The 20,529-nt window shown below is 43.7% G+C and overlaps 6 protein-coding genes across 7 annotated transcripts in view; 3 read left to right on the top strand and 3 right to left on the bottom strand.

The window, feature by feature from the left end:
- The window catches only part of Mlc1 (Myosin light chain alkali), a 51,356-nt gene that overhangs the window by 21,761 nt on the left and 9,066 nt on the right, over positions 1-20,529 (bottom strand). The window contains exon 1 of one of the 2 annotated variants that reach the window (XM_065865279.2): positions 5,473-5,482. The exons of the other annotated variant lie outside the window; for it this stretch is intronic. The gene's annotated coding sequence lies outside the window, so the exon portion shown is untranslated. Of the gene's footprint in view, positions 1-5,472; positions 5,483-20,529 lie in introns of those variants that run through there. 2 annotated transcript variants of the gene reach the window in all.
- Positions 416-1,891, top strand: Hsdl2 (Hydroxysteroid dehydrogenase like 2). Its single transcript, XM_036817506.3, has one exon. The coding sequence runs from the start codon at positions 555-557 to the stop codon at positions 1,794-1,796; it is 1,242 nt and encodes a 413-aa protein (XP_036673401.3). The 5' UTR covers positions 416-554; the 3' UTR covers positions 1,797-1,891.
- Positions 4,590-5,691, top strand: LOC108013871 (uncharacterized). Its single transcript, XM_017079877.4, has 2 exons — positions 4,590-4,768; positions 4,838-5,691. The coding sequence occupies exons 1-2, from the start codon at positions 4,748-4,750 to the stop codon at positions 5,288-5,290; spliced, it is 474 nt and encodes a 157-aa protein (XP_016935366.4). The 5' UTR covers positions 4,590-4,747; the 3' UTR covers positions 5,291-5,691.
- On the bottom strand, positions 5,964-7,580 carry Sce (E3 ubiquitin-protein ligase Sce). Its single transcript, XM_036817459.3, has 2 exons — positions 6,209-7,580; positions 5,964-6,151 (listed from the first exon to the last, which is right to left on the bottom strand). The coding sequence occupies exons 1-2, from the start codon at positions 7,472-7,474 to the stop codon at positions 6,107-6,109; spliced, it is 1,311 nt and encodes a 436-aa protein (XP_036673354.3). The 5' UTR covers positions 7,475-7,580; the 3' UTR covers positions 5,964-6,106.
- LOC108006660 (uncharacterized) lies at positions 12,030-19,107 on the top strand. Its single transcript, XM_036817508.3, has 4 exons — positions 12,030-12,319; positions 16,192-16,416; positions 17,283-17,640; positions 18,403-19,107. The coding sequence occupies exons 1-4, from the start codon at positions 12,240-12,242 to the stop codon at positions 18,787-18,789; spliced, it is 1,050 nt and encodes a 349-aa protein (XP_036673403.3). The 5' UTR covers positions 12,030-12,239; the 3' UTR covers positions 18,790-19,107.
- Positions 12,200-14,657, bottom strand: LOC108015919 (uncharacterized). The gene is made up of 4 exons (XM_036817507.3): positions 14,437-14,657; positions 13,383-14,375; positions 12,529-12,642; positions 12,200-12,461 (listed from the first exon to the last, which is right to left on the bottom strand). Exons 1-4 carry the CDS (start codon positions 14,532-14,534, stop codon positions 12,350-12,352), a joined length of 1,317 nt encoding a protein of 438 aa, XP_036673402.3. The 5' UTR covers positions 14,535-14,657; the 3' UTR covers positions 12,200-12,349.

The raw sequence follows: 20,529 nt of genomic DNA on the forward strand, positions 1-20,529 counted from the left end.
AGCTTTCGACAAAGAGGAGGAAATCATGGCGTCTAGAGTGGATGTAGGATGCACAAAATCCCCAAAATCCATAAAAATGGTATTTTTGGTATTCTAGCGAGGATCGGATTCTTGCTACTGAAGGGTTGCATCTGGGCTATTTATGTTAATTACCATGGGTAATGTCTTGACTAGGAATGCCAACTTAGCCGAAAATACTGACTCCCACAATTAAAACAATTTATATTTTTTGATTAGACGAAATTAATTAAATTAAATAAATAATATTAAATGAGAAGCTACAAAATGTATAAGTAAATGTTAATTTTTAAAGTAATATTACTGACCTAGTATCGTGCTCATGCGGGACCGACACGCGCCCATCCCTAGCGGGAACAAGACCCCATGGGGAAAAGGAGAGAGAGTAGATGCCGCTCTCATCGGCGACTTGTTGTGAATCAATTCGGTTGAATCTGCACTTTGGACTTTCTCTTGGATCTCTGATTTCCAGCACTATCACCGTTAACAGTGGGAATCGAGATCTCACGGCAAACGGTCTATAAACTTTGGACAGGATGATCAACACGGGAAAACTGGCAGGCCGAACCCTGTTCATCACGGGTGCCTCGCGAGGAATTGGCAAGGAGATTGCCCTGAAGGCAGCCCGCGATGGAGCCAACATTGTGGTGGCCGCCAAGACGGCAGAGCCGCATCCCAAGCTGCCGGGAACCATATACTCGGCGGCGGCGGAGATCGAGAAGGCCGGCGGTAAGGCCTATCCCTGTGTGGTGGACGTGCGCGATGAGCAACAGGTGCGCGGCGCCGTGGAGGCGGCTGTGGCCAAGTTCGGTGGCATCGATATTGTGGTCAACAATGCCAGCGCCATCTCACTGACCAACACCCCGGGCACGGACATGAAGCGCTACGACCTGATGCACAACATCAACACCCGCGGCACCTTCCTGGTTTCCAAGGAGTGCCTGCCGTACCTGAAGAAGAGCAACCACGCCCACATCCTCAACATCTCGCCACCGCTAAGCATGAAGGCCAAGTGGTTTGGTCCCCATGTGGCCTACACCATGGCCAAGTACGGCATGTCCATGTGTGTGCTGGGCATGGCCGAGGAGTTCCGCGATCAGGGAATCTCTGTTAACGCCCTGTGGCCACGCACTGCCATCCACACGGCTGCCATCGAAATGCTCACCGGCCCCGATTCCGCCAAGTGGTCACGCAAGCCGGAGATCATGGCCGATGCCGCCTACGCCATCCTGAGCCGCGAGCCCAGGCAGTTCACCGGTCAGTTCTTTGTGGACGACGAGGTGCTGGAGTCGTCGGGAATTACAGATCTCACGGACTACGCCTGCATCCGTGAGAACGCCGACAAACTGATGGTGGACTTCTTCGTGGAGGAGAAGGGAGCTCCGGTGGAGGATAGCGCTCCGGCCGGAGGAGCTTCTGCCGCTCCGGCGGCTGGCGAAAGCGCAAAGATACCCCAGCTGTTCCAGAAAATCGAATCTCTCCTCTCGCCCGAGATCGTCTCGAAGACGCAGGCCGTCTTCCAGTTCAACATCAGCGGTGCCGAGCAGGGAACCTGGTTCCTGGACCTGAAGAACGGATCCGGCTCCTGCGGCTCCGGAACACCGCCCGCCACTCCCGATGCCACGCTGACCATGAACTCGAACAACTTTTTCGACATGTTCTCCGGCAAGCTGAAGGCGGCTCCCGCCTACATGACCGGCAAGCTGAAGATCAGCGGCGACTTCCAGAAGGCCCTCAAGCTGGAGAAGCTAATGAAGGCCCTCAAGTCCAAGCTGTAGGTGCAATCGAATTGCAGACTTTTTACTTTTTAGAAGCTTTTGATTTTATGTATTTTCCAAATAAAGTGTGCGATTCTTTTGAATTTTAATATTAACCCTGGGTTTTTGGCGTTGTACTAGTAATGGTGCTAATTGGAAGTACAGTTTTTATGTGATTTTGATTTTGAACACCTCTTAAAATAAATAATTGAATGTAGAATAATTGGAAATTCAACCACAAATTTATATAGGTATCCCACGTATAAATCGGGATCCAATGGGGTTCTCATTCCGATAGCCATTCCAATTAGGTAAACTTCGAACATGAAAATAAGTAAAAATTTTGAACACCCCTTTAAAGAAATATTTGAATGTAGAATAATAGGAAATTCATCCACAAATTTATAGAGGTATCCCACGTATAAATCGGGATCCAATTGCCCAAGTTATGAAATTTAGAAGTGAAATTTTCGGTTCTCATTCTGAAAGCCATTGGAATTAAGTAAAATTCGAACATGAAAATGGGTCTAAACTTTGACCACCTCTTAAAAGAAATATTTGAATGTAGAACGATAGGGAATTCAACCACAAATTCATAGAGGTATCCCACGTATAAATCGGAATCCAAATACTCAAGTTATGAAATTTAGAAGTGCAATTTTGGGTCGTAATTCTGAAACCCATTGGAATTACATAAAATTCGAACATGAAAATGGGTCAAAATGTGGACCTCCTTTTAAAAGAAGTATTTGAATGTAGAATGATAGGGAATTCAACGACAAATTCATAGAGGTATCCCACGTATAGATCGGAATCCAATTGCTCAAGTTATGAAATTTAGAAGTGCAATTTTGGGTCCCCATTCTGGAAACCATTGGAATTACGTAAAATTCGAACATGAAAATGGGTCAAAATTTGGACCTCATTTTAAAAGAAATATTTGAATGTAGAATGATAGGGAATTCAACGACAAATTCATAGAGGTATCCCACGTATAGATCGGAATCCAATTGCTCAAGTTATGAAATTTAGAAGTGCAATTTTGGGTCGTCATTCTGAAACCCATTGGAATTACGTAAAATTCGAACATGAAAATGGGTCAAAATTTGGACCTCATTTTAAAAGAAATATTTAAATGTAGAATGATAGGGAATTCAACCACAAATTCATAGAGGTATCCCACGTATAGATCGGAATCCAATTACTCAAGTTATGAAATTTAGAAGTGCAATTTTGGGTCGTCATTCTGAAACCCATTGGAATTACGTAAAATTCGAACATGAAAATGGGTCAAAATTTGGACCTCATTTTAAAAGAAATATTTAAATGTAGAATGATAGGGAATTCAACCACAAAATCATAGAGGTATCCCACGTATAGATCGGAATCCAATTACTCAAGTTATGAAATTTAGAAGTGCAATTTTGGGTCCCCATTCTGAAACCCATTGGAATTTCATAAAATTCGAACATGAAAATGGGTCAAAATTTGGACGTCCTTTTAAAAGAAATATTTAAATGTAGAATGATAGGGAATTCAACCACAAATTCATAGAGGTATCCCACGTATAAAGCGGAATCCAATTACTCAAGTTATGAAATTTAGAAGTGCAATTTTGGGTCCCCATTCTGAAACCCATTGGAATTACATAAAATTCGAACATGAAAATGGGTCAAAATTTGGACGTCCTTTTAAAAGAAATATTTAAATGTAGAATGATAGGGAATTCAACCACAAATTCATAGAGTTATCCCACGTTTAGATCGGAATCCAATTACTCAAGTTATGAAATTTAGAAGTGCAATTTTGGGTCCCCATTCTGAAACCCATTGGAATTACATAAAATTCGAACATGAAAATGGGTCAAAATTTGGACCTCCTTTTAAAAGAAATATTTAAACGTAGAATGATAAAAAATTCAACCACAAATTCATAGAGGTATCCCACGTATAAATCGGAATCCAATTACTCAAGGTTTGAAATTTAGCAGTGCAATTTTGAGTCCCCATTCTGAAACCCATATGAATTACATAAAATCAAACATGAAAATGGGTCAAAATTTTGACCACCTCTTTAAAGAAATATTTGAATGTAGAACATTAGGAAATTCAACCACAAATTTATAGAGGTATCCCACGTGTAAATCGGGATCCAATTACCCAAGTTATGAATTTTAGAAGTGCAATTTTGGGTTCTCATTCCAAAAGCCACTAAATTAAACAAAAATCGAACATGAAAATGGGTAAAAATTTTGTCCACCTCTTAAAAGAAATATTTGAATGTAGAACAATAGGAAATTCATCTACAAATTTATAGAGGTATCCCACGTATAAATTGGGATCCAATTACCCAAGTTATGAAATTTAGAAGTGCAATTTTGGGTCCAGTCATCCGTTTGTTATTTTGATATATCACAAGGACGGTTCGAAAGATCTTAAACAGTATATAACGCTCTGTAATTCAAACTTTACAAGGATGGAGATAAAATCCGTTAATTTTCAACTACAGCATGTCATGTCGTTTTATTATTTTAAGCAATTCATTTAAACAGTTGAATCAGTTTAAAATTTGAACCAAACGATAAAAGTTGTTGATTTCCAAATTCAGTGTGAGCTCATCATTTTACAAGTCACTATCAAATTTTTGTGGTTAAAAACAGCACGCAATTTAAACATAAATTAAGCATAACATTATGACTATATTTTTCGCGCATATATAAGGCTCATGCTCACACATTATTCTTAACTTTGGAATAGTGCGGGTAACATCTCAAGCAAGTTTAGACTGACCATAGTTCAGCGTTAGAAAGGTTGTATTTTCGGCACACCTCTGCACAATCACACTTTACATATTGTTGACCAATAAAATTTGGTAAATTATTTTTACCGGGAATAAGTACGTAGTACGTATGTGTCCACCTGCTGATTAGTAAGCTAGTTCTAAAATAAGAGTCACTCACAAAGACATTCAGCATGGCCTGCAGTTCATACACGGTGGGTAGATATTGGAAAAATGTCAACAGGAGGTGGCTTAATCATCAGTTTTCTATGTCATATCGCTAGAACAAAACCCTGCAGAGGATAAGGTGCTTCTGCGGATGCAGCGACATGACCGTCGAAGAGGTTAAGAGGATCTATTTGCTGACGAATAATGTCCACCACACGTTGGTGGATCCTGATGCCACCAGACTGCTGCGAAAATTCATGGAGACGAGGCGCTCCGGCGACAAGGTAGAGGCCGAGCAGTACCTGGATATCTACGAGAAGTGCGCAGAGTTCCTGGCGGAGAATCAGCGCACCTTCACCCAGGACGAGGTCGACGAACTGGTTGATCTGGGCCTGCCCTACGATCTCGAGCAGGATCTGTCCAGGCGAATGCTTAGCGCCAATCGAACGGACATCAGTTGCGGTCTTAATCGCATCCAGGGAAAATGTCGCAACGAGATCGAGGCCAGCAGCGATTTCCGGGACTTCAGGGACGCCATCGTGGCTAAGATGCGTCGGGTGCCGAAATGATATAGTCATCGATATAGTAGATCGATGCTTTATGTGTTCAATGTGCAACGCCTACCAAAGTCACTAGGGTACCTTTGTAGAACCGCACCCAACCTCGCTCCTTCCTGCACCTACCCCAGTGCCTTAGGGACTTCCACACCCATTAATCTCTCGATCCAACACCATAGTTTAGTCATAGCCATACAACGAAGAAACGGAAACCGTCCTCCTATCTCAATGTGGCTTCCGACACGTGCTAGAGCCCAGGCTCATCAAACACACATTCTATTGAACCCACAGATACGGTTTATAAGTTTCTACTTAACATTAAATATGTAGTTGTTTTTATATTGTACGCTTTGTAATGTTGTTACGCACTAGAGGTATTCAAATAAATTACCTGATCCCAAATGCGAACAAAATTTGTTGCCTTTCTATTAACATTTTCTTCTGTAAGATCAATCTTTTTTAAAACAAAAACGGATGTTAACTGCGGAGTTGACAACCGGATGGAAAGCAGTGGGTGTCTGAATCTGCAACATAATTAAGGCGAGTGCAGACTTTCCCAATTTTAAATCAGCAATAGCTATAATAGTGAAATGGGTACCGAAGGAAATGAAATAGACCGGGACTTAAAAGCCATTTTCAGTCCCAGAACCGATCGCAGTTTAAATCAAATGGGTAATAGCCATAGTTAACTAAATGAGTGTAACTTTTACTTACAATCAAATGTATTTTGTTTTATAATGAATGCTTTATATACGTGTTAAGCTCTACATCTAAAAATATTTCCAGTTCAGAAATAAACGACCTAATACTAAACGCCTTTCGTACTGCTTAGGTTTTCTTCCACGAGTAATACATTTCCATTGGCTTGTTCACCTAGACAATTATAGGTATGATTAGTAAGATAAAAATATGGACTAACGCGCGACTTACCTTCCAGAATTTATCGTTGACCTGATGCAACGTTTGATTGCCATTCAGGATGACCAGTTGCTGGGGCTGTGGAGCGACGTAGATGCAGAAGTTGAGCAGGCGACAGGCCTCCGGCAGATCGGCGCCCAGATCGAGGGTCAGCCGCATGGCCAGATACTTGCTAAGATGATCGACGGTGGCATTGGCCGTGGTCTTGATGTAGCGCACGCAGTTCTCCTTGAGTGCCCGGATTAGCTGATTATCCGCCGACATCTCCGTGGGATGAGGCTTGAACACGAGTTCAATTTCATCGTTGATGCCCAGTTCGCCATTGCCCTCGCCCTCGGTGTCGATGTTGGAGTCGCCCTCGGTGCGGCAGTCCATCTGTGAGTCCGACTCGGACTCCTCGGACCGCTCCGAGGTCAGCACCGACATGGCGCGCTTCGGTTTGGAACTACTTGAATTGGAGGGCACCGGCGACGGAGTGCTCCGCATCGAGGGCGGATTGGAGGCGTCGTCCACTTGCATCCGGGTGGCGGAAGTGCTGGCACCCGAGTTGGCCGACGAGGAGGGTGCCGCATTTGAGGCGCTGGTAATGGCCGAGGCCGCCGAAGTGCCCGAGTGACCGGGATCCCGGTTTTCGCGATCGATGCTGTTGGTGTTGCTGTTGCTATCATTGGAGGCTGTGTCGTGGACATGCAGTTGACTGGAGGCATTGCGGGCAACAGCAGCGGGTGCACCTGGAGCAGGAGGCGCTGCCACACTGGGAGCACCATTGGCATTGCCGCCACCACCACCACCTCCTCCTCCACCACCCTTGGTGCGGAATCTTTGTGGCCGGTTCTGGGACTGCAGCTTGATGCCCTCGTTAATAGAGTTGACCAGCGCCTGCTGCGACTGTGTCTGGTTGAACTTGGCCATCACCTTCTCCTGGATGGCCTCGTACTCCTCGCGACTGGGGTAGATCTTCGAGATGAGCAGGTCGAAGTTGGGATCGGCGCGCAGGGAGCGCTTGGAGACGAGCTTCTTGCGGCACGTGGGGCACTCCTTGTTGCCGGAACGCAGGGCGGTCACAATGCAGTCGGAGCAGAAGCGGTGCAGGCACTCCTTCGTCGTCATCGTCTTCTTGAGCATGTCCAGGCAGATGGGACACATAAGCTCGCTGTGGAGGCTCCGCGGGGACACCGCGATCTCCGTGCTGTCTGTGATCACCTCCTGCGGCTTGCGCTGCAGCTCGTACAGCGACAGCTCCCACGTTTTGTTCGGCGCCGGGTCCAACGACGTCATTTTCACGCCAATTCTGAGGCTTTTCAATACACAAACAATCTTTTCTTCAGAATTTTCGCTGAAATTTTCCAAATTGGCTTGCAGTGTGACCGTGCTCCGGATGTTTAATAAAGCCGCCAGTACGAAAGGCCGAAGGGCTAATTAAGTTGGTATTTTATTTTGGTATTTTAGATTTTAGTACTTTGGTGGCGCGAATATTTGAATTTTTAGATCTTGTAGAATGGAAATTATAGTAGCAAGAAAGTTGGACTTTCTATTTATATGTATTACATACGCTCAGATTTGAGATCAATTTTTGCCAACTTGCTTAAAAATGGTTTTGCTAGAAGGTCACAAAGTAGTTATTCTGTCCCATTAGTTGTTAAAATTAAAAATACGTTTAGACACGTAAGATTTCATAGTTTAAAAATCATACTTTGTTATTTTTCCGCAAGCAGAACTATTGTATGTCTAATAAATAAAATTGTACAGAAGCCTAAACAACTGCTGAAAATCACGCGCTTGAATATTCTACTTTGAAAAGATTCCCAAACTGAAAGTATTTCTCATAAGTTCCAAGGCCAATAAAATGGACCCCAGTGTTTAATATGGATCCGCCAGATCCTTTTCAGTTGACACTCTGTCAACACCTCAATTTCCACGACTTCTTGGGGCTGTCAATCAAGGCGTCTGAAAGCATTTACCGGATCCAGCCAAATATGGCTTAAATGCAGAATTGCCGTTAGCTAAATTGCAACCGAATGGGATTCTCTCCACTTGGTGACGCTGTGTGGGGCCGGCGAGCATTCAGAATGCAGAATTCAGAATGCAGTCGGCCGGTAATTGAATTAGAGGCCCTGGCAGCCACATGGGAGTGACTCCTTCCTCCATCAGTCTGCATGCATGACGACAATGACCCTTGAAGTTGAGCATTCCATTACTTTTGGATCGGTTCGGTTAGGTAAGGTTCGAATCGGAACGGATCGCGTGCTGCTTAGGTTTCCCAAGCCAAAAGGTTTTCCCTGGCCCGGCTCACCTGTCACATTCACAATCGCTGAGCAATGGCAAACTGCGCATGTGCGGCGGGAGTGACGTGGCAAATAAAATAAACCATAGGCAAATGCCGCCGCCGTTTGAACGAGCGGTGAAATTGCTGGACATGCCTGGCATGGCTAACAAAAATGGAGAAAAAAAGTGTTTAGAAAATAGTGGAAAAAAAAACAGTTGTCATATCCCAAAGGCGCAGGCGTTGCCACTTTCGAATTCCTCATTAGATCGCCCAGCTAATTATCGTGCTTGGGAGGCGTGGCCGATTTTTGCTCACACCAAATTGCTGCCTCATGGCGGCAGTAATTGCAGCATCTATACATACACATAAGAAAAATCTTTTTTGCAGCTAAATTGGTTACATAGAAACTTTTTTAATGGCACAAAAAAATCTCCCTAAGACTTGGAAATTCTCCAACAGATTAAAAAAAAATCTTGGTTTAAGAAAAAAGTTTTTTCCTCCGTTTTAAGAACTATTTAGTTATATTTATATAATAGGACATAGACATAGTCAAGTAAGCAAATAAAAACCGTGTGAAATTGATTCAACAATTTAAAAGCTTATCCTAGAGTCCCAGTTAAGAATTAACTGAAGTATTATATAAGCTTAACCTAAAAAAAATAGTATATTATTTTTAACATGTTGTACCGTCAAATAATTTATACTTGGGACAGCAATTTTCAAATAAGATTTGGACTGAAAAGGACACCTATAAAACCGTATTTTATTTATATTTGCCAAATTTTTCCGAGTGTATGCATGTAAATGCCTATGCCCGGCAATTTTCAACTTATCGAGGTTATCCACCGCGGCACCTGACCAGCAGAACCACCTGAATCACCCGAGCCGCCGCACCACTTGAACTTGTGCACCCACACGACGCTCGCGGATCGGTGGTGTCCTCGATTCTCCAGGTTCACGACCCACATGGCCGGCTCGCCAGAACTGAAGAACTGGCAACTTTCTTGAATGATCCCATCCCAGCCAGCTTTTCCATCGGCCAGCGTTTATTGACATTAATCATTTGCGGCAGCTTGCGGAAATTTGCAAGTACCTGGCATAACCTAGCAGGTACTTCTGGGAAATGGAAATGATTGCCTCTCAGCACACTTTTTATGGCAGCTTTATGGAAGGCGGTTTACTTTACGGCCAAGAGGCCAGGGATTCCGATTCCAACTGGCGAGAAAAGAGGAAAATCCACGTTTTTCTATTCCATTTTCCTTGATTGCTTTTTTTTGGATTTGGATATGATGTTCTTTTTGGCCACTCAATCATATTTGTTGGCAGACCGGAAGGAAGCAGTCGCCATTTTGCTTTTGTTGCCCCGTTGTCTGCGCCATTTTGTTGTGGTTTTTGTACAATTTTTGTGAGTCTATGTCTGCGAATTTGTAGCCATTGTTCGCATTTAAAGTGAAAGTTGTGCTCTGATATAGAACGAGCTGACCAGCCAGAAATTGCGAATGCCTAATTGGGCTTAACGAGCTGAAGTCGGGGTGGGCGTTTACTTTGATGTTGCTTCTACAGGTAAAACAATTTTGATTTCGAAGTCTATTTAACTAATAAACTTAAAACAAATAATTTGAAACAGTAATTTTGCTACACAACATAATGTTTTTGTAAATAGATAAGATTTGGAACTAAAGAATTCACATTTTAAAGCAAAATTCCCATACCAATTAAAATAGGTTGTGTAAAGATATATCTTTTGCCTGAAGAATTCGCGTTTTGATGAAAAAATTCGATACAAGTAAAAAATTGGTTCCTAAAACCCTTATTAATCTATGTATTTATAGTATACTATATATATATGCATATATGCAATGAGTATTACTACTTGAACTGAGGTTCGAATATCCCCTTTTCTTCCTGTGTACCAGCAAATAAGCTTGGCCCAAAATTGTGAGTAGACCGCAACATACCACTTAGCCCCTAACCCAAAATCAATGATGGGTATGGAGCGTGGTATGGTATGAGAATGGGAGTTCTCCAATTCCAGGCCAGATTCAGACAGTTAGAATGTCACCCACACACTCACAGACTGCCCACCTGGAATTGCAATTGCAATCTGTTAACTTGTCCAAAACAAAGGCTGCCACTTCCCAAAGCCAAAAGCAAAACCAATGCCACTCATAGCCAACAATTGACAATAACAAGCAGGCGGCGTCCACCCAATTTTCAACCCAAACCGTTGGATAGTCCCATTCCATTCTTTTGGTGGTGCTGAAGTGGCTCGGCAACACACAACATCATCGATAACAACCACTGAAACAGCAGCCACACAATTGGAGTTCTTCAATTGCCCACTGTCCAAATATTGCCAGAGATCCCGAGAACGTAGCGCATTGTTTGCTCGTTATTATGGACGTGGCTCCTGATGGGAACCTGACCTGGGATTGGAATTGGGATTGCGAGTGCGATTGGTATGGGTTGGGTTTTGCAGAGCGGGTTCTTTTGTCTTTTGGCCGCGTACATACCATAAATAAATCTCAATTAAACTGCAACCCCTTTGCCACGGGGGCGTTTCCCATGGACGACGACGGCACCACGGTAATCAATCAATGGACCAGGCTACTCTCAAGTTTCCCGGGATGTCACAGATGTCTCTGCACATTCACACCCCAACTCCCAGGTCTTAACTTTTCGGCTGCCACTCTTTATTCTTTTCTATGCCACGCCATGCGGCACTTGCATGTTTATTATTTGGCCTGGCTCTTAAAAGCCGGTCCCGATCTGCAGACTGGACACAGTCCATACAAAGAGTGGTAGGATGGGAGGGGGTCTCGAACCTGGCCAAGTCGCGACGACGTCACAGTCGTTAAGCGTGACTTTTGTTATTGTTGTTTGTTGCTTTTTGCATACCGTCGGAAAAATGGGTAAATATGGTAGGGGGAGCGGGCTGGGGAACGGGAACGTAAACAAAAAGCCGAACTCTAAACTCAAAGTCGAAGCCAGTCCACGAATAACCAAAGGCAGAGAAGAAAGAAACCAGAATGGTTCTGCAAACATCGATTGCTGAATGCTCTATAACACCACAGAAAATATAAGAGTTTTGAACACTACTATAAATATGTACATACTTTTGAATTATAATATTTATAAAGATATAGTAGTAATTTGTTCAATTTGTTAAAACTTTTTAAAATCTTATATCTAACAAGTTCCCAAAGATGAGGATGTCTAACATTTGTCAAAACTTTTTAAAATATCTCATCTCTTTAAGCCGATAATATACCTTTTAAATAAATATGCAATTCAATAAATTATATAGTATACGATTATATCCCAAGATAATCCCAAAAATTAACTTTAAAGAACATTACAATACAAGCAAACTCATTCAGATTTGCATACCAATTTCCAAAACAATTCCAAATGGGATTTCGGATGAGGTTTCTTTCCGGGAACCAGAGTGATTTTATTAACCTAGGGTTAGTCATGGACTTACGTGGTGCAGCACCCAGCTGAAATACCCGAAACCACTCGGTACTTTCGTTCTGTTTCTGTGGCATAAACGGCGACGACGACCGGCCCGCTTCATTCAGTCTTTGGCGAGATTTTATCGTGTGCGGACGTGTCTGCGGCTGACTTGCGAACTTGAATTCGAAAAACGTACAACGAATTCCGAAATTGAAAACTATTCACGCGATTTTAGATGCAGTTTTTTAACATTTGGCGCCACAGCAAAAAGACTTTGAGACTCTGATTCGATTGCATTTACTTTAAATCACCGTTTGCCACATGCTAAAAGTGCCACACAAAAAACACAAGTTCATCAATATGAGTCCAACATGGATGAGGACGGCGGCCTGGCTGCTGGGGTAAGTTACCAGGACTTGGAGCCTGGAGCCCTAGCTGCGTTTTAGGGTCCAGCGTCCTCGCTCCTTTTCCGTCTGCGTGGCCATTTCTACACTGACCACCACATCCTTCGATTCCTCCACTTCGGTCTGGGTTTCTTGATTTCTGGTGGGGACAAAAGTAGGAATGCGATGAGATGAGGAGGCTGGGGATGGGGCTATGAGTCACCTACTCGCTGGACACCCGGTGCCTGCTGCGGTGCATGTGCAGACCACAGCGCCTGCACTTCATCGTACAGCTCCACGAGGGGCCGGTGGACAACCTCTTGTCCTTGCTGACTCTGGCTCTGCGGATGAGGGGCGGGGCTTTTAGCTGGCTGCTAAATCAGCTTCGAGAGACATTTTATTGTTATTTGCCTGGCAAAGTTACACTGCAGATATCTCACAAAAGTCTAGAGGTTTCTGTAGGCACCCATATCTCTACCTCAAGTTTCTGCTTATTGGTAAGCTTTTCTACTTACAATGGATTTTAAGACCCAAGGTGTGCTCTTTTTTATGGAAGTCACACTTATCCTATCATCTCTACTTAGGATTCATAAAATTTTTAAAAGGAAAACAATAATATTTCACCACCATGTAATTACAGAAATGGTTTTTTACCTAATAATTCTTATTGGAGGATTTAAAGTTCTTTATAACTGAAATATTTCCAAACTAAATTATTGTCAACGGTAGGTTTTAAAAGAGATGAAAAATACATATTGCATTCGAGTTCTACTGGCATTTGGTAAAAGCAGCTGGCGTATTTTGCTTTATTATCGTCATGCCCAGTTAAAATGTAAAAATGCTTAAAAGTGTTATTAGAAATACCTGAACACCCATTCATTACACTAAAATACAAACAAGTACTAGTACCAAATCTTGCCTGTTCTTCTCGAATATTTTTCCAAAATTTGTTTTATGAATATGTGAATACGTTTTCACGTAACAATAAAACATATCTTTTTATATGAAGGCCCTTTTTATGGAGGACCTTTAATTTAGTGTTCTTGAAAAGAGCTAAGCTTAAAACCCAGTTTTCTATTACCTTTTCATTCTGAACTTAAAACCTGGCTTAGGAAAGATTTTCTTGTTCTCCTCTTTCGGTGACGATTTATCCGTTGGTAAGTTATCTCCGATTTGGTTCACCGCGACAGGAGTCAATGGTTCCAATGACGCCTCCCTGGGCAGATCCGCCATCGCTCTCCTGTTCTTCACTTCTAGTATGGTGAGATCAATCAGCTGGTTGACCGAGTTCAAAACTTCGTGCTCAATAAGGTCGTTCTGGCTCTTGATGGAGTCGTGGATGAGATAGAGAGCCTGTAGATGGGGCTTGATGACCTCCTCCTCGTCGTCATAGGTTTGGGTATTCATGTGCTGGGAATCGACCTCGGTCTGTATCACAGCATTGGTACAGTGAAGCTCAGTTTGGGAACCCAGGGAGACACTGATCAGCTTGGTTTGGGTGGAGCTGGTCTTGGCGGTCAAATCCGACTGGGTGATGCGACTTTGCATTGCCTGTTTCTCCGTTTGGCATCCCAAGGATTGCTGGCCGGGATTGAAAGTCTGCTGTTCCCTCGCCATGTACTGAACCAAGTCGGAGGTATCCACCTGCCTGCTGATCCACTCTTGGAGCATCGTTTGACTGGCAGTGCTGTCCAGTTGCAGCTCTGTGCCCACGGCTATGCTTAAGAACTGCTGGACGGGATTGAAGGTCTGCTGATCCCTGGAAACGGTACAGATCAGATCGGAGGTATCCACCTGGCTGCTGATCCACTCCTGGTGGGCCGTTTGGCAGGCACTGTTCTCTAGGAGCACCTCTGTGCCCACGGCAATCGAGTTATGATCCATGAAGGTCTGGGTGAAGCCATCCTCCCGGGAAACCGGTGATCTGTAGATCATCCCACTTCCTCTCTCCAACATTCGCTGCACAAGACGACGACGCTTTTGCAACCTGCTTCTTAGAGAGGAAGTACGTCGAATCCGCTTCACCTGACGGATCACCAGCTTTCCCATCTGCAGCTCATAGTGAACCAGGTAGCTGTACAGTTCATTTGATTAATTGGTGATAGGTTAACCTATCCACCTGATCTCAAACTCACCTCACTTTCCCACACTTGAATCGCTTGTGCCGACGTATGACACCATTTGGAGAGGTGGACATGGACACCAGTAGCAGTTCCTTCAGATCGAAGCGCATTTTGAGTCTTCTTTCTTTTCTGCTCACAATAATTATACTACGTACAATTTTGACAATAACGTATCTGTACTATATTTCCCTAGCAGTGTGAGGTTCTGAATAATATATACGCACCCATACAAATAGTTAAGAATTATCGAAGGTATGCTGATGTGTGCTTGTTTCTTTACCAAATTTTCACACGAAACCCTTTTCGAAACTTCGACTTCAAAGAGCCCAACACGCAACCTCATGTTGTATATCCCATAGGTATATATATATATATAGCATATATGTTGTATGGCTGCGGGCTCCTTTGTGCTGGCAATTCATTAATAATTCAAAAATGCCGCATATGTTCAGGACCAGGACAACGAAAATAATAAAAAAAATGCATTCACTTATTCTGCAATTTATCAATACAGAGTTAACATGAAAATGGCCACAAAAACCACAGCGCAGACACAGAGGACACAAAGGAGTTGGAGCTATCCGCCTGGGGTGTTTGTTTGGCTTGCATCGGCAGGGATTTTGGGATGGGGGGAGTCCATGGCTATAAGGATGGTATGGGGGAAACTCCAGGCAACATGTGGTGGCCACTGCTAAGTACGTGTTGATTTGGGCGCTTTCGATTGGGCTCCCATGGATTTGCAATCCACAAAATCGATTGGCCCCCATTCCCGTCCATCAGATCCAGCTCCCAGCTCCCAGATCCCAACTGCAACTCCTGCTCCTGACTGGCCTCTAATCCCGCCTGCAGGCACAGTTTCCTTGCTGTCTTGTACTCGAAATTTATGCAGTTTCTTCGGCTTCTAAGGTTTTTTGTTCTTTTTTTTGCATGCATTATCTTTTTTCTTCTCGTAGAGCTCGGAGGCTAAGACTTGGCTCAGAATGCCGGGCACGTCGGCTGGCCTTCGGTTACATTTATTGCATAAAACCCAGCCAATTTCCATGATAATTTGTAACGAGCGCAAGACCGCCAAGGGGTTATATTGAGCTATATATGTACTATGAGTATATGTGAAGTCCAGCTTAGTCGGTCAATAGCATTTCGCTTGACAAAGTCGATACGGGATCGATCTCTGGTAAGAGACCTTAAGACCTGCTGAAAGTCCAGCAATATAATCACATAATGTGGCATTTTAAGCCAAGGTATCGGTGATTGCAACACCCCCAGAGATACTGATAGCTGGTTCTAATGCTCCCATGACTCTTGAGTTTCCCAGCGATACCTCCCCTCAATCCCCCCCCGGGGCGAAAAACCCTGTAATTGTACGTGCCTATTTGCATTTTTATCTGCTTTGTTTTCCGCTTTCTTCCTTATTACAACTTGACACTCGAGCAGCGGCAAGTAGTTTTCAGTGGTTTTCAGTTTCACATTGAGGCAGGGGCAACATCTATTTAAAGTTGAGGAGTTGGCTTACATGATGGGTATGGCCCCGCCCAAAACCAACGCGAAATTAAGACCTTGGGGCATCTCACCTGTCAAAGTGAATGCCTCCAGAATGACCCTGAACCCGGGAACCCTGGAAGCCTGAACCCTGTAACCCTGGAACCCCTGGCCCTGGGGTCCAATCAAAAGCCGCAGGCAGCCTAATCCCTTATAGAATTTCGCACATGAAAACGAGCTATGCCAGCCCATAAACCGATGGCCATTAAAGCAGTTTTGATCCCGCAGGTTCTACTGCCTCCTGTGCCTCGCTTCCATTTCGATGGCCCAGGGTGCCGGCAATTCGGGAGCGGTTTTGGCCAAGGATGTGGCCCACATGCACAAGACCAAGAAGCTGGACAGGCGGACGGTGGCGGGAGCTGGAGCGGGATCGAGATCGGATCCTCTGACGACCATCAAACAGCACAAACAACTGGCCAGAAGCGCTCATGGCCTCAACAAGAAGCTGCTCAGGTGAGTTACCACACTGGGGGAAAATTATATAATAAATCTTACAGACCAGCGTGATGTTTTATAGGCTTTCCTTGAGCACTTCCAATTTATATTCATAAAATCTTTACGTAATAATCAATCTGATTAGCTGATGTGCTTGGTTTATGCTTCAATGATTTTTTAACGAGATATATTAATATCACAACATATTTTCTAACACTTAAACATTTTTTAAGATATAAAAAAAACTTTAAAATTATTATAACATTTCTTTGATATAAGATTTGTACTTAATGTTGTTCATAAAAATAGAGGTATTTCTACAAACGTAACTTAAACAATAAATGTTGAAAAGTTTAGTAAAATTAAACTTGTGCAACATGAACTCATAAATTTAAAATTTATTGAAAGTTGGGCTTAAAATTTAAAAGTCTTAAAATTCATGAAAAAAATTACAGTGCCTAATAATTGTAGCTTTAATTAAGCCATAAAAAAGCGTCGTAGTTAACCTGTCTTATTAAACGATTACAAAGCTTTGGAAAAAATTAATAATGGCAATTCCTGGACACAACCAACATTTGTTACGCATTTTTGAGTTTGAGTATTTAAGTACCAACACCTAAAGATTAAAGCTATATTTTTCTCACTGCTGACTGGAATTGTTGGGGGATAAAAAGGTGGACGCCTCTTATTTTGGGCTTAATTAAGGTAACGTGTCCAGCACATCCCCCCTTAACGGCCATAAATTATGCAGTGAAATATTCATGAAAAACGCTTGCAACGTTTGCTAGACCAGACACTATGTCCAAGAATTTACCCCCACCAACCTCTATTATACCATCCAAAACCAAAACCAAAGCAAACCCAAACCCCCCTCCTCATTGCAGCCAGATGGGATTCATGAAGGTGAAGGCGCCCAATAGCCACAACCGGAAGCGACTGGCGGTTGAGTCACGACGCCATTCCTCGCGCGATGATTCACACATGTTCATCATCAAATTGCCGCCAAATATGCACTACTATGCAGGACCCGGTGCGAAGAATTCCGTGGCGACGGAGCAGGACAAGTCTGGTAAAGGCAGCGCTAATGGTTACCACAATGGTAGCAACGCACCTAAGATGACAGCAGCAGCAGCAGCATCAGCAGCAGCAGCAACATCGGCGGACACACGAGCAACATCAAGCACGCCAGCAGCAACATCGCCTGTTGCCGAGGCGTCGGCGTTGAAAGCTAACGGGAAAAAGGTAAACGGGATTCCATTAGGTTACACCATAGACATAGGCACACACAATACCCCTTCTGGCCATGTCTAAGAACTGGCTCTCACCCAACAGATCTCTGTATCTGGGGGCCAGGTTTGGGCCTAGACCGCGATAAACATCGCCGCGCATGCGCATAAAACAAATTGCAAAACGAAGAAGAGAAGCTGATGTGGAAGCGAAATGGATTACCCATTTTGTAGACTTCGAAAGAGAACGAGAAGAAGGCCAAGAACATGCGACTTGCAGTTGCTATTTTTATGCGTGTTACCCCCAATGACCAAAATGGGTATGTTGGACCCTGCCAACCTAACCTATAAATAGCCATTCGATGGGTTCTCCCAATGACAGAGGGGTATCCAAAAGTCCAGAGATCCAGAATTGCCAGACAAGGGGGTTTCAATACAGCATTCCGAGCTGTAATACATGGCCTTTGTGGAGCTGGGGCGCTGAATTAATGCAGCAAGTGTCAATGTCAGTGGATGTCGGACAGGCACGATGGCACGAAAATTATTACGCTCTCACGACTAAGACCTGGTACCAGTATACCTGAACCAGAAATTAATATGCAGGCCATTAACCAAGTCCGAGCTTCAATTAAAAATGCAATTTGTTTGAGCCACTCCGCTTGAGGAGTGGAGTATTCCTGATTTCTGAATTAGTTGCCGGAGCACACGGCTGATTTATGGGACGCCAGTCGCAGTCTACGGGTAATGTTGTCTAATCAGTGCGCGTTTTCAATTGCAGGTCTCGTTTCCCTTCAGCTCGAACGGGAGACCTGGACGCATCTACCACTGGAACCTGCCCGTCCTCAAGGAGGCCCTCGCGAAGAAGCCCCACTTTGCCCACGTCTCGGCGGCGGACCGAAACCGGCTGTTGGATATACAAAGTGTGCCCACCTGGCGCCAGCCCTGGGAAAATGAGACCGCCGAGAAGGGCTTCAGTGCGGGTGGGGGTAAGGCCAAGTACCGCAAGTCCCTGAAGCCCAAATCGCCCACATACTACGCCCCTTCGCAAGCGGTCAGCAAGCAGAGCTTCCACAAGTATTTCGCGGGCAATGGCAAGCCCAAGGGCTTCTACGTCATCAAGGAGCACCAGAAGAAGCCGCAGTTCTACCAGAACATCATCTCGTAATCCGGTTGAATGGGTATCCTTGAAATGCCTTCGAAAGACTGCGGTGCCGGGCGTTCTATTTTGAATCTTTCAACCAGGGGTTCTCCCCTCTTCCGTCCAGTTTCCACTTGGAACCCCTTCCGAGCAAGTCCCCAACTGAGCACTCGAGCAACTGTTTAACAATTGCAAAGGGTCAAGTCTATTTTTATACAACGGCAATGAATACAATAACAGATGGGCTGGTCCAGGAAGGGTATACCTCATATCAATCGGTGATCAACCATATCAGCACAAAACAGGTCAATTAAATCTTATTATTATTAAAGGTTTTTTTTGAGTTTCTTCTGCCACTTAGATCAAAATGGTATTTATAAGATATGAAACTTTAATTTTTTTTTTGACATAATGATATCTAAAACACCCTCAGACAAAATTAATCGTATTATATATTTAAATCCGAATTTCAATCAGCTTAAAATCCAGTTTCAAGCTCTATTAATGTACATCCTATAAAACCTACAAATATATCAAATTGACCTGAAGACATATCGGTTGAATCTGTAAACTCAAAACCTATGAAGGGTAACCCTCTTAAGGACCAGTCCAACCTGCATTTAGCTAAGCAACTACGGCAAGCAATAAATTATGGCATATATCAAGCTAGGTTTAAGTGCATGAACGATTTTGTTTTGATAAATAAATATTGACTGATTTTTAAGTGCAATCCCTTTAAATACCTAGCATGGCAGTCAGAACCAGACAAAGAGCCAAAATGGGGGCGGAACTGTCTGCTGCGAGTTTGTTGACTTGGACAAAGGTGAAATAAAGTCGGAGTCGGAGGGATTTGGAAGGGGAAAGGTGAGTGTCTGGCAAATTTGGCTGCTGTCACGACAGAGACACAAGCCGAGTTCTTTATGCTGCCCAAAGAGCGGAACATGGTTGGCAGAAAAAAAAAAAACAAAAATCAAGCTAATTATATAAGAGGCTATCGCCATAAGACCGGGCGTGTTCTGACTAAGCCCTATGGGAAGATTTAAGATTGGGCCTCAAAAAATAAAAAACGGAAGCGGGCGAGCGTGCGCATGCGCAGTTTCTCGTTCGGCAGATAAAGCCGCAGACAGAGATACAGATACATATTTATAAGACAGCGCCAAGTCGCCAGAAGTAACAGCCCCATAATGACAAAAAATCGGGCAGACAGACGGCGCACCTCCAAACTGCCGCATAAATAATGTTGTATGTTTTGTTCCCTCTTGAATTCGCTTTCCTCCATTATATTTTTTTTTGGCGACTCTGGCGCATAATTGTTATTTGCAGCTTAAGTTTTCCTGATTCTGAGCCCGTGTCTGCTGACTCACGAGCGTTGAACTTTTCACCCGTATCCGTGGCATATTGAGTGCGCGGCTTAAGTAGATTTAATGACTTGTAGTTTCGCCAGCGAATGAGACATAAATCACTTTTATGACAAATGGAGGATGGGACCGACCTTCCCATTGATTTTTTATGGTCGTCATCATTGTAAATGGGAGGCTGGCGATGAGGATGGAGCCTTGCTATGCAGATAACCGTTGTGGCAATCCTAAGTCGGATAACATTCGTTTCCCCGAATGTGCTATAAATGCCAGGCTATCGCTGTCCCAGTCGGTGCCACTTGTTAACGCCATTTCCGCCTGTCGTATCAAAATAATTATCTCAAAGTGTTGCTCAAGCCAAGAGTCCTAGGAACGAAACCAACCCAACTGACACATAAACATATACCCA

The sequence above is a fragment of the Drosophila suzukii genome, chromosome 3 (assembly GCF_043229965.1).
Source record: "Drosophila suzukii chromosome 3, CBGP_Dsuzu_IsoJpt1.0, whole genome shotgun sequence".
NCBI classification, from domain to species: domain Eukaryota; kingdom Metazoa; phylum Arthropoda; class Insecta; order Diptera; family Drosophilidae; genus Drosophila; species Drosophila suzukii.

Excerpts from the sequence above, each read along its gene's own strand:
- Hsdl2 (XM_036817506.3), top strand. The coding sequence starts at position 555 with ATGATCAACACGGGAAAACTGGCAGGCCGAACCCTGTTCATCACGGGT.
- LOC108013871 (XM_017079877.4), top strand. The coding sequence starts at position 4,748 with ATGGCCTGCAGTTCATACACG. Across the intron at positions 4,769-4,837 it reads TGGCCTGCAGTTCATACACG|AACAAAACCCTGCAGAGGAT; the intron begins GTGGGTAGATAT and ends TCATATCGCTAG.
- Sce (XM_036817459.3), bottom strand. The coding sequence starts at position 7,474 with ATGACGTCGTTGGACCCGGCGCCGAACAAAACGTGGGAGCTGTCGCTG. Across the intron at positions 6,152-6,208 it reads TCAACGATAAATTCTGGAAG|GTGAACAAGCCAATGGAAAT; the intron begins GTAAGTCGCGCG and ends ATAATTGTCTAG.
- LOC108006660 (XM_036817508.3), top strand. The coding sequence starts at position 12,240 with ATGCTAAAAGTGCCACACAAAAAACACAAGTTCATCAATATGAGTCCA. Across the intron at positions 12,320-16,191 it reads ACGGCGGCCTGGCTGCTGGG|GTTCTACTGCCTCCTGTGCC; the intron begins GTAAGTTACCAG and ends TTGATCCCGCAG. Across the intron at positions 16,417-17,282 it reads CTCAACAAGAAGCTGCTCAG|CCAGATGGGATTCATGAAGG; the intron begins GTGAGTTACCAC and ends TCCTCATTGCAG.
- LOC108015919 (XM_036817507.3), bottom strand. The coding sequence starts at position 14,534 with ATGCGCTTCGATCTGAAGGAACTGCTACTGGTGTCCATGTCCACCTCT. Across the intron at positions 14,376-14,436 it reads TTCAAGTGTGGGAAAGTGAG|CTACCTGGTTCACTATGAGC; the intron begins GTGAGTTTGAGA and ends TGAACTGTACAG. Across the intron at positions 12,462-12,528 it reads AGGCACCGGGTGTCCAGCGA|AAATCAAGAAACCCAGACCG; the intron begins GTAGGTGACTCA and ends TGTCCCCACCAG.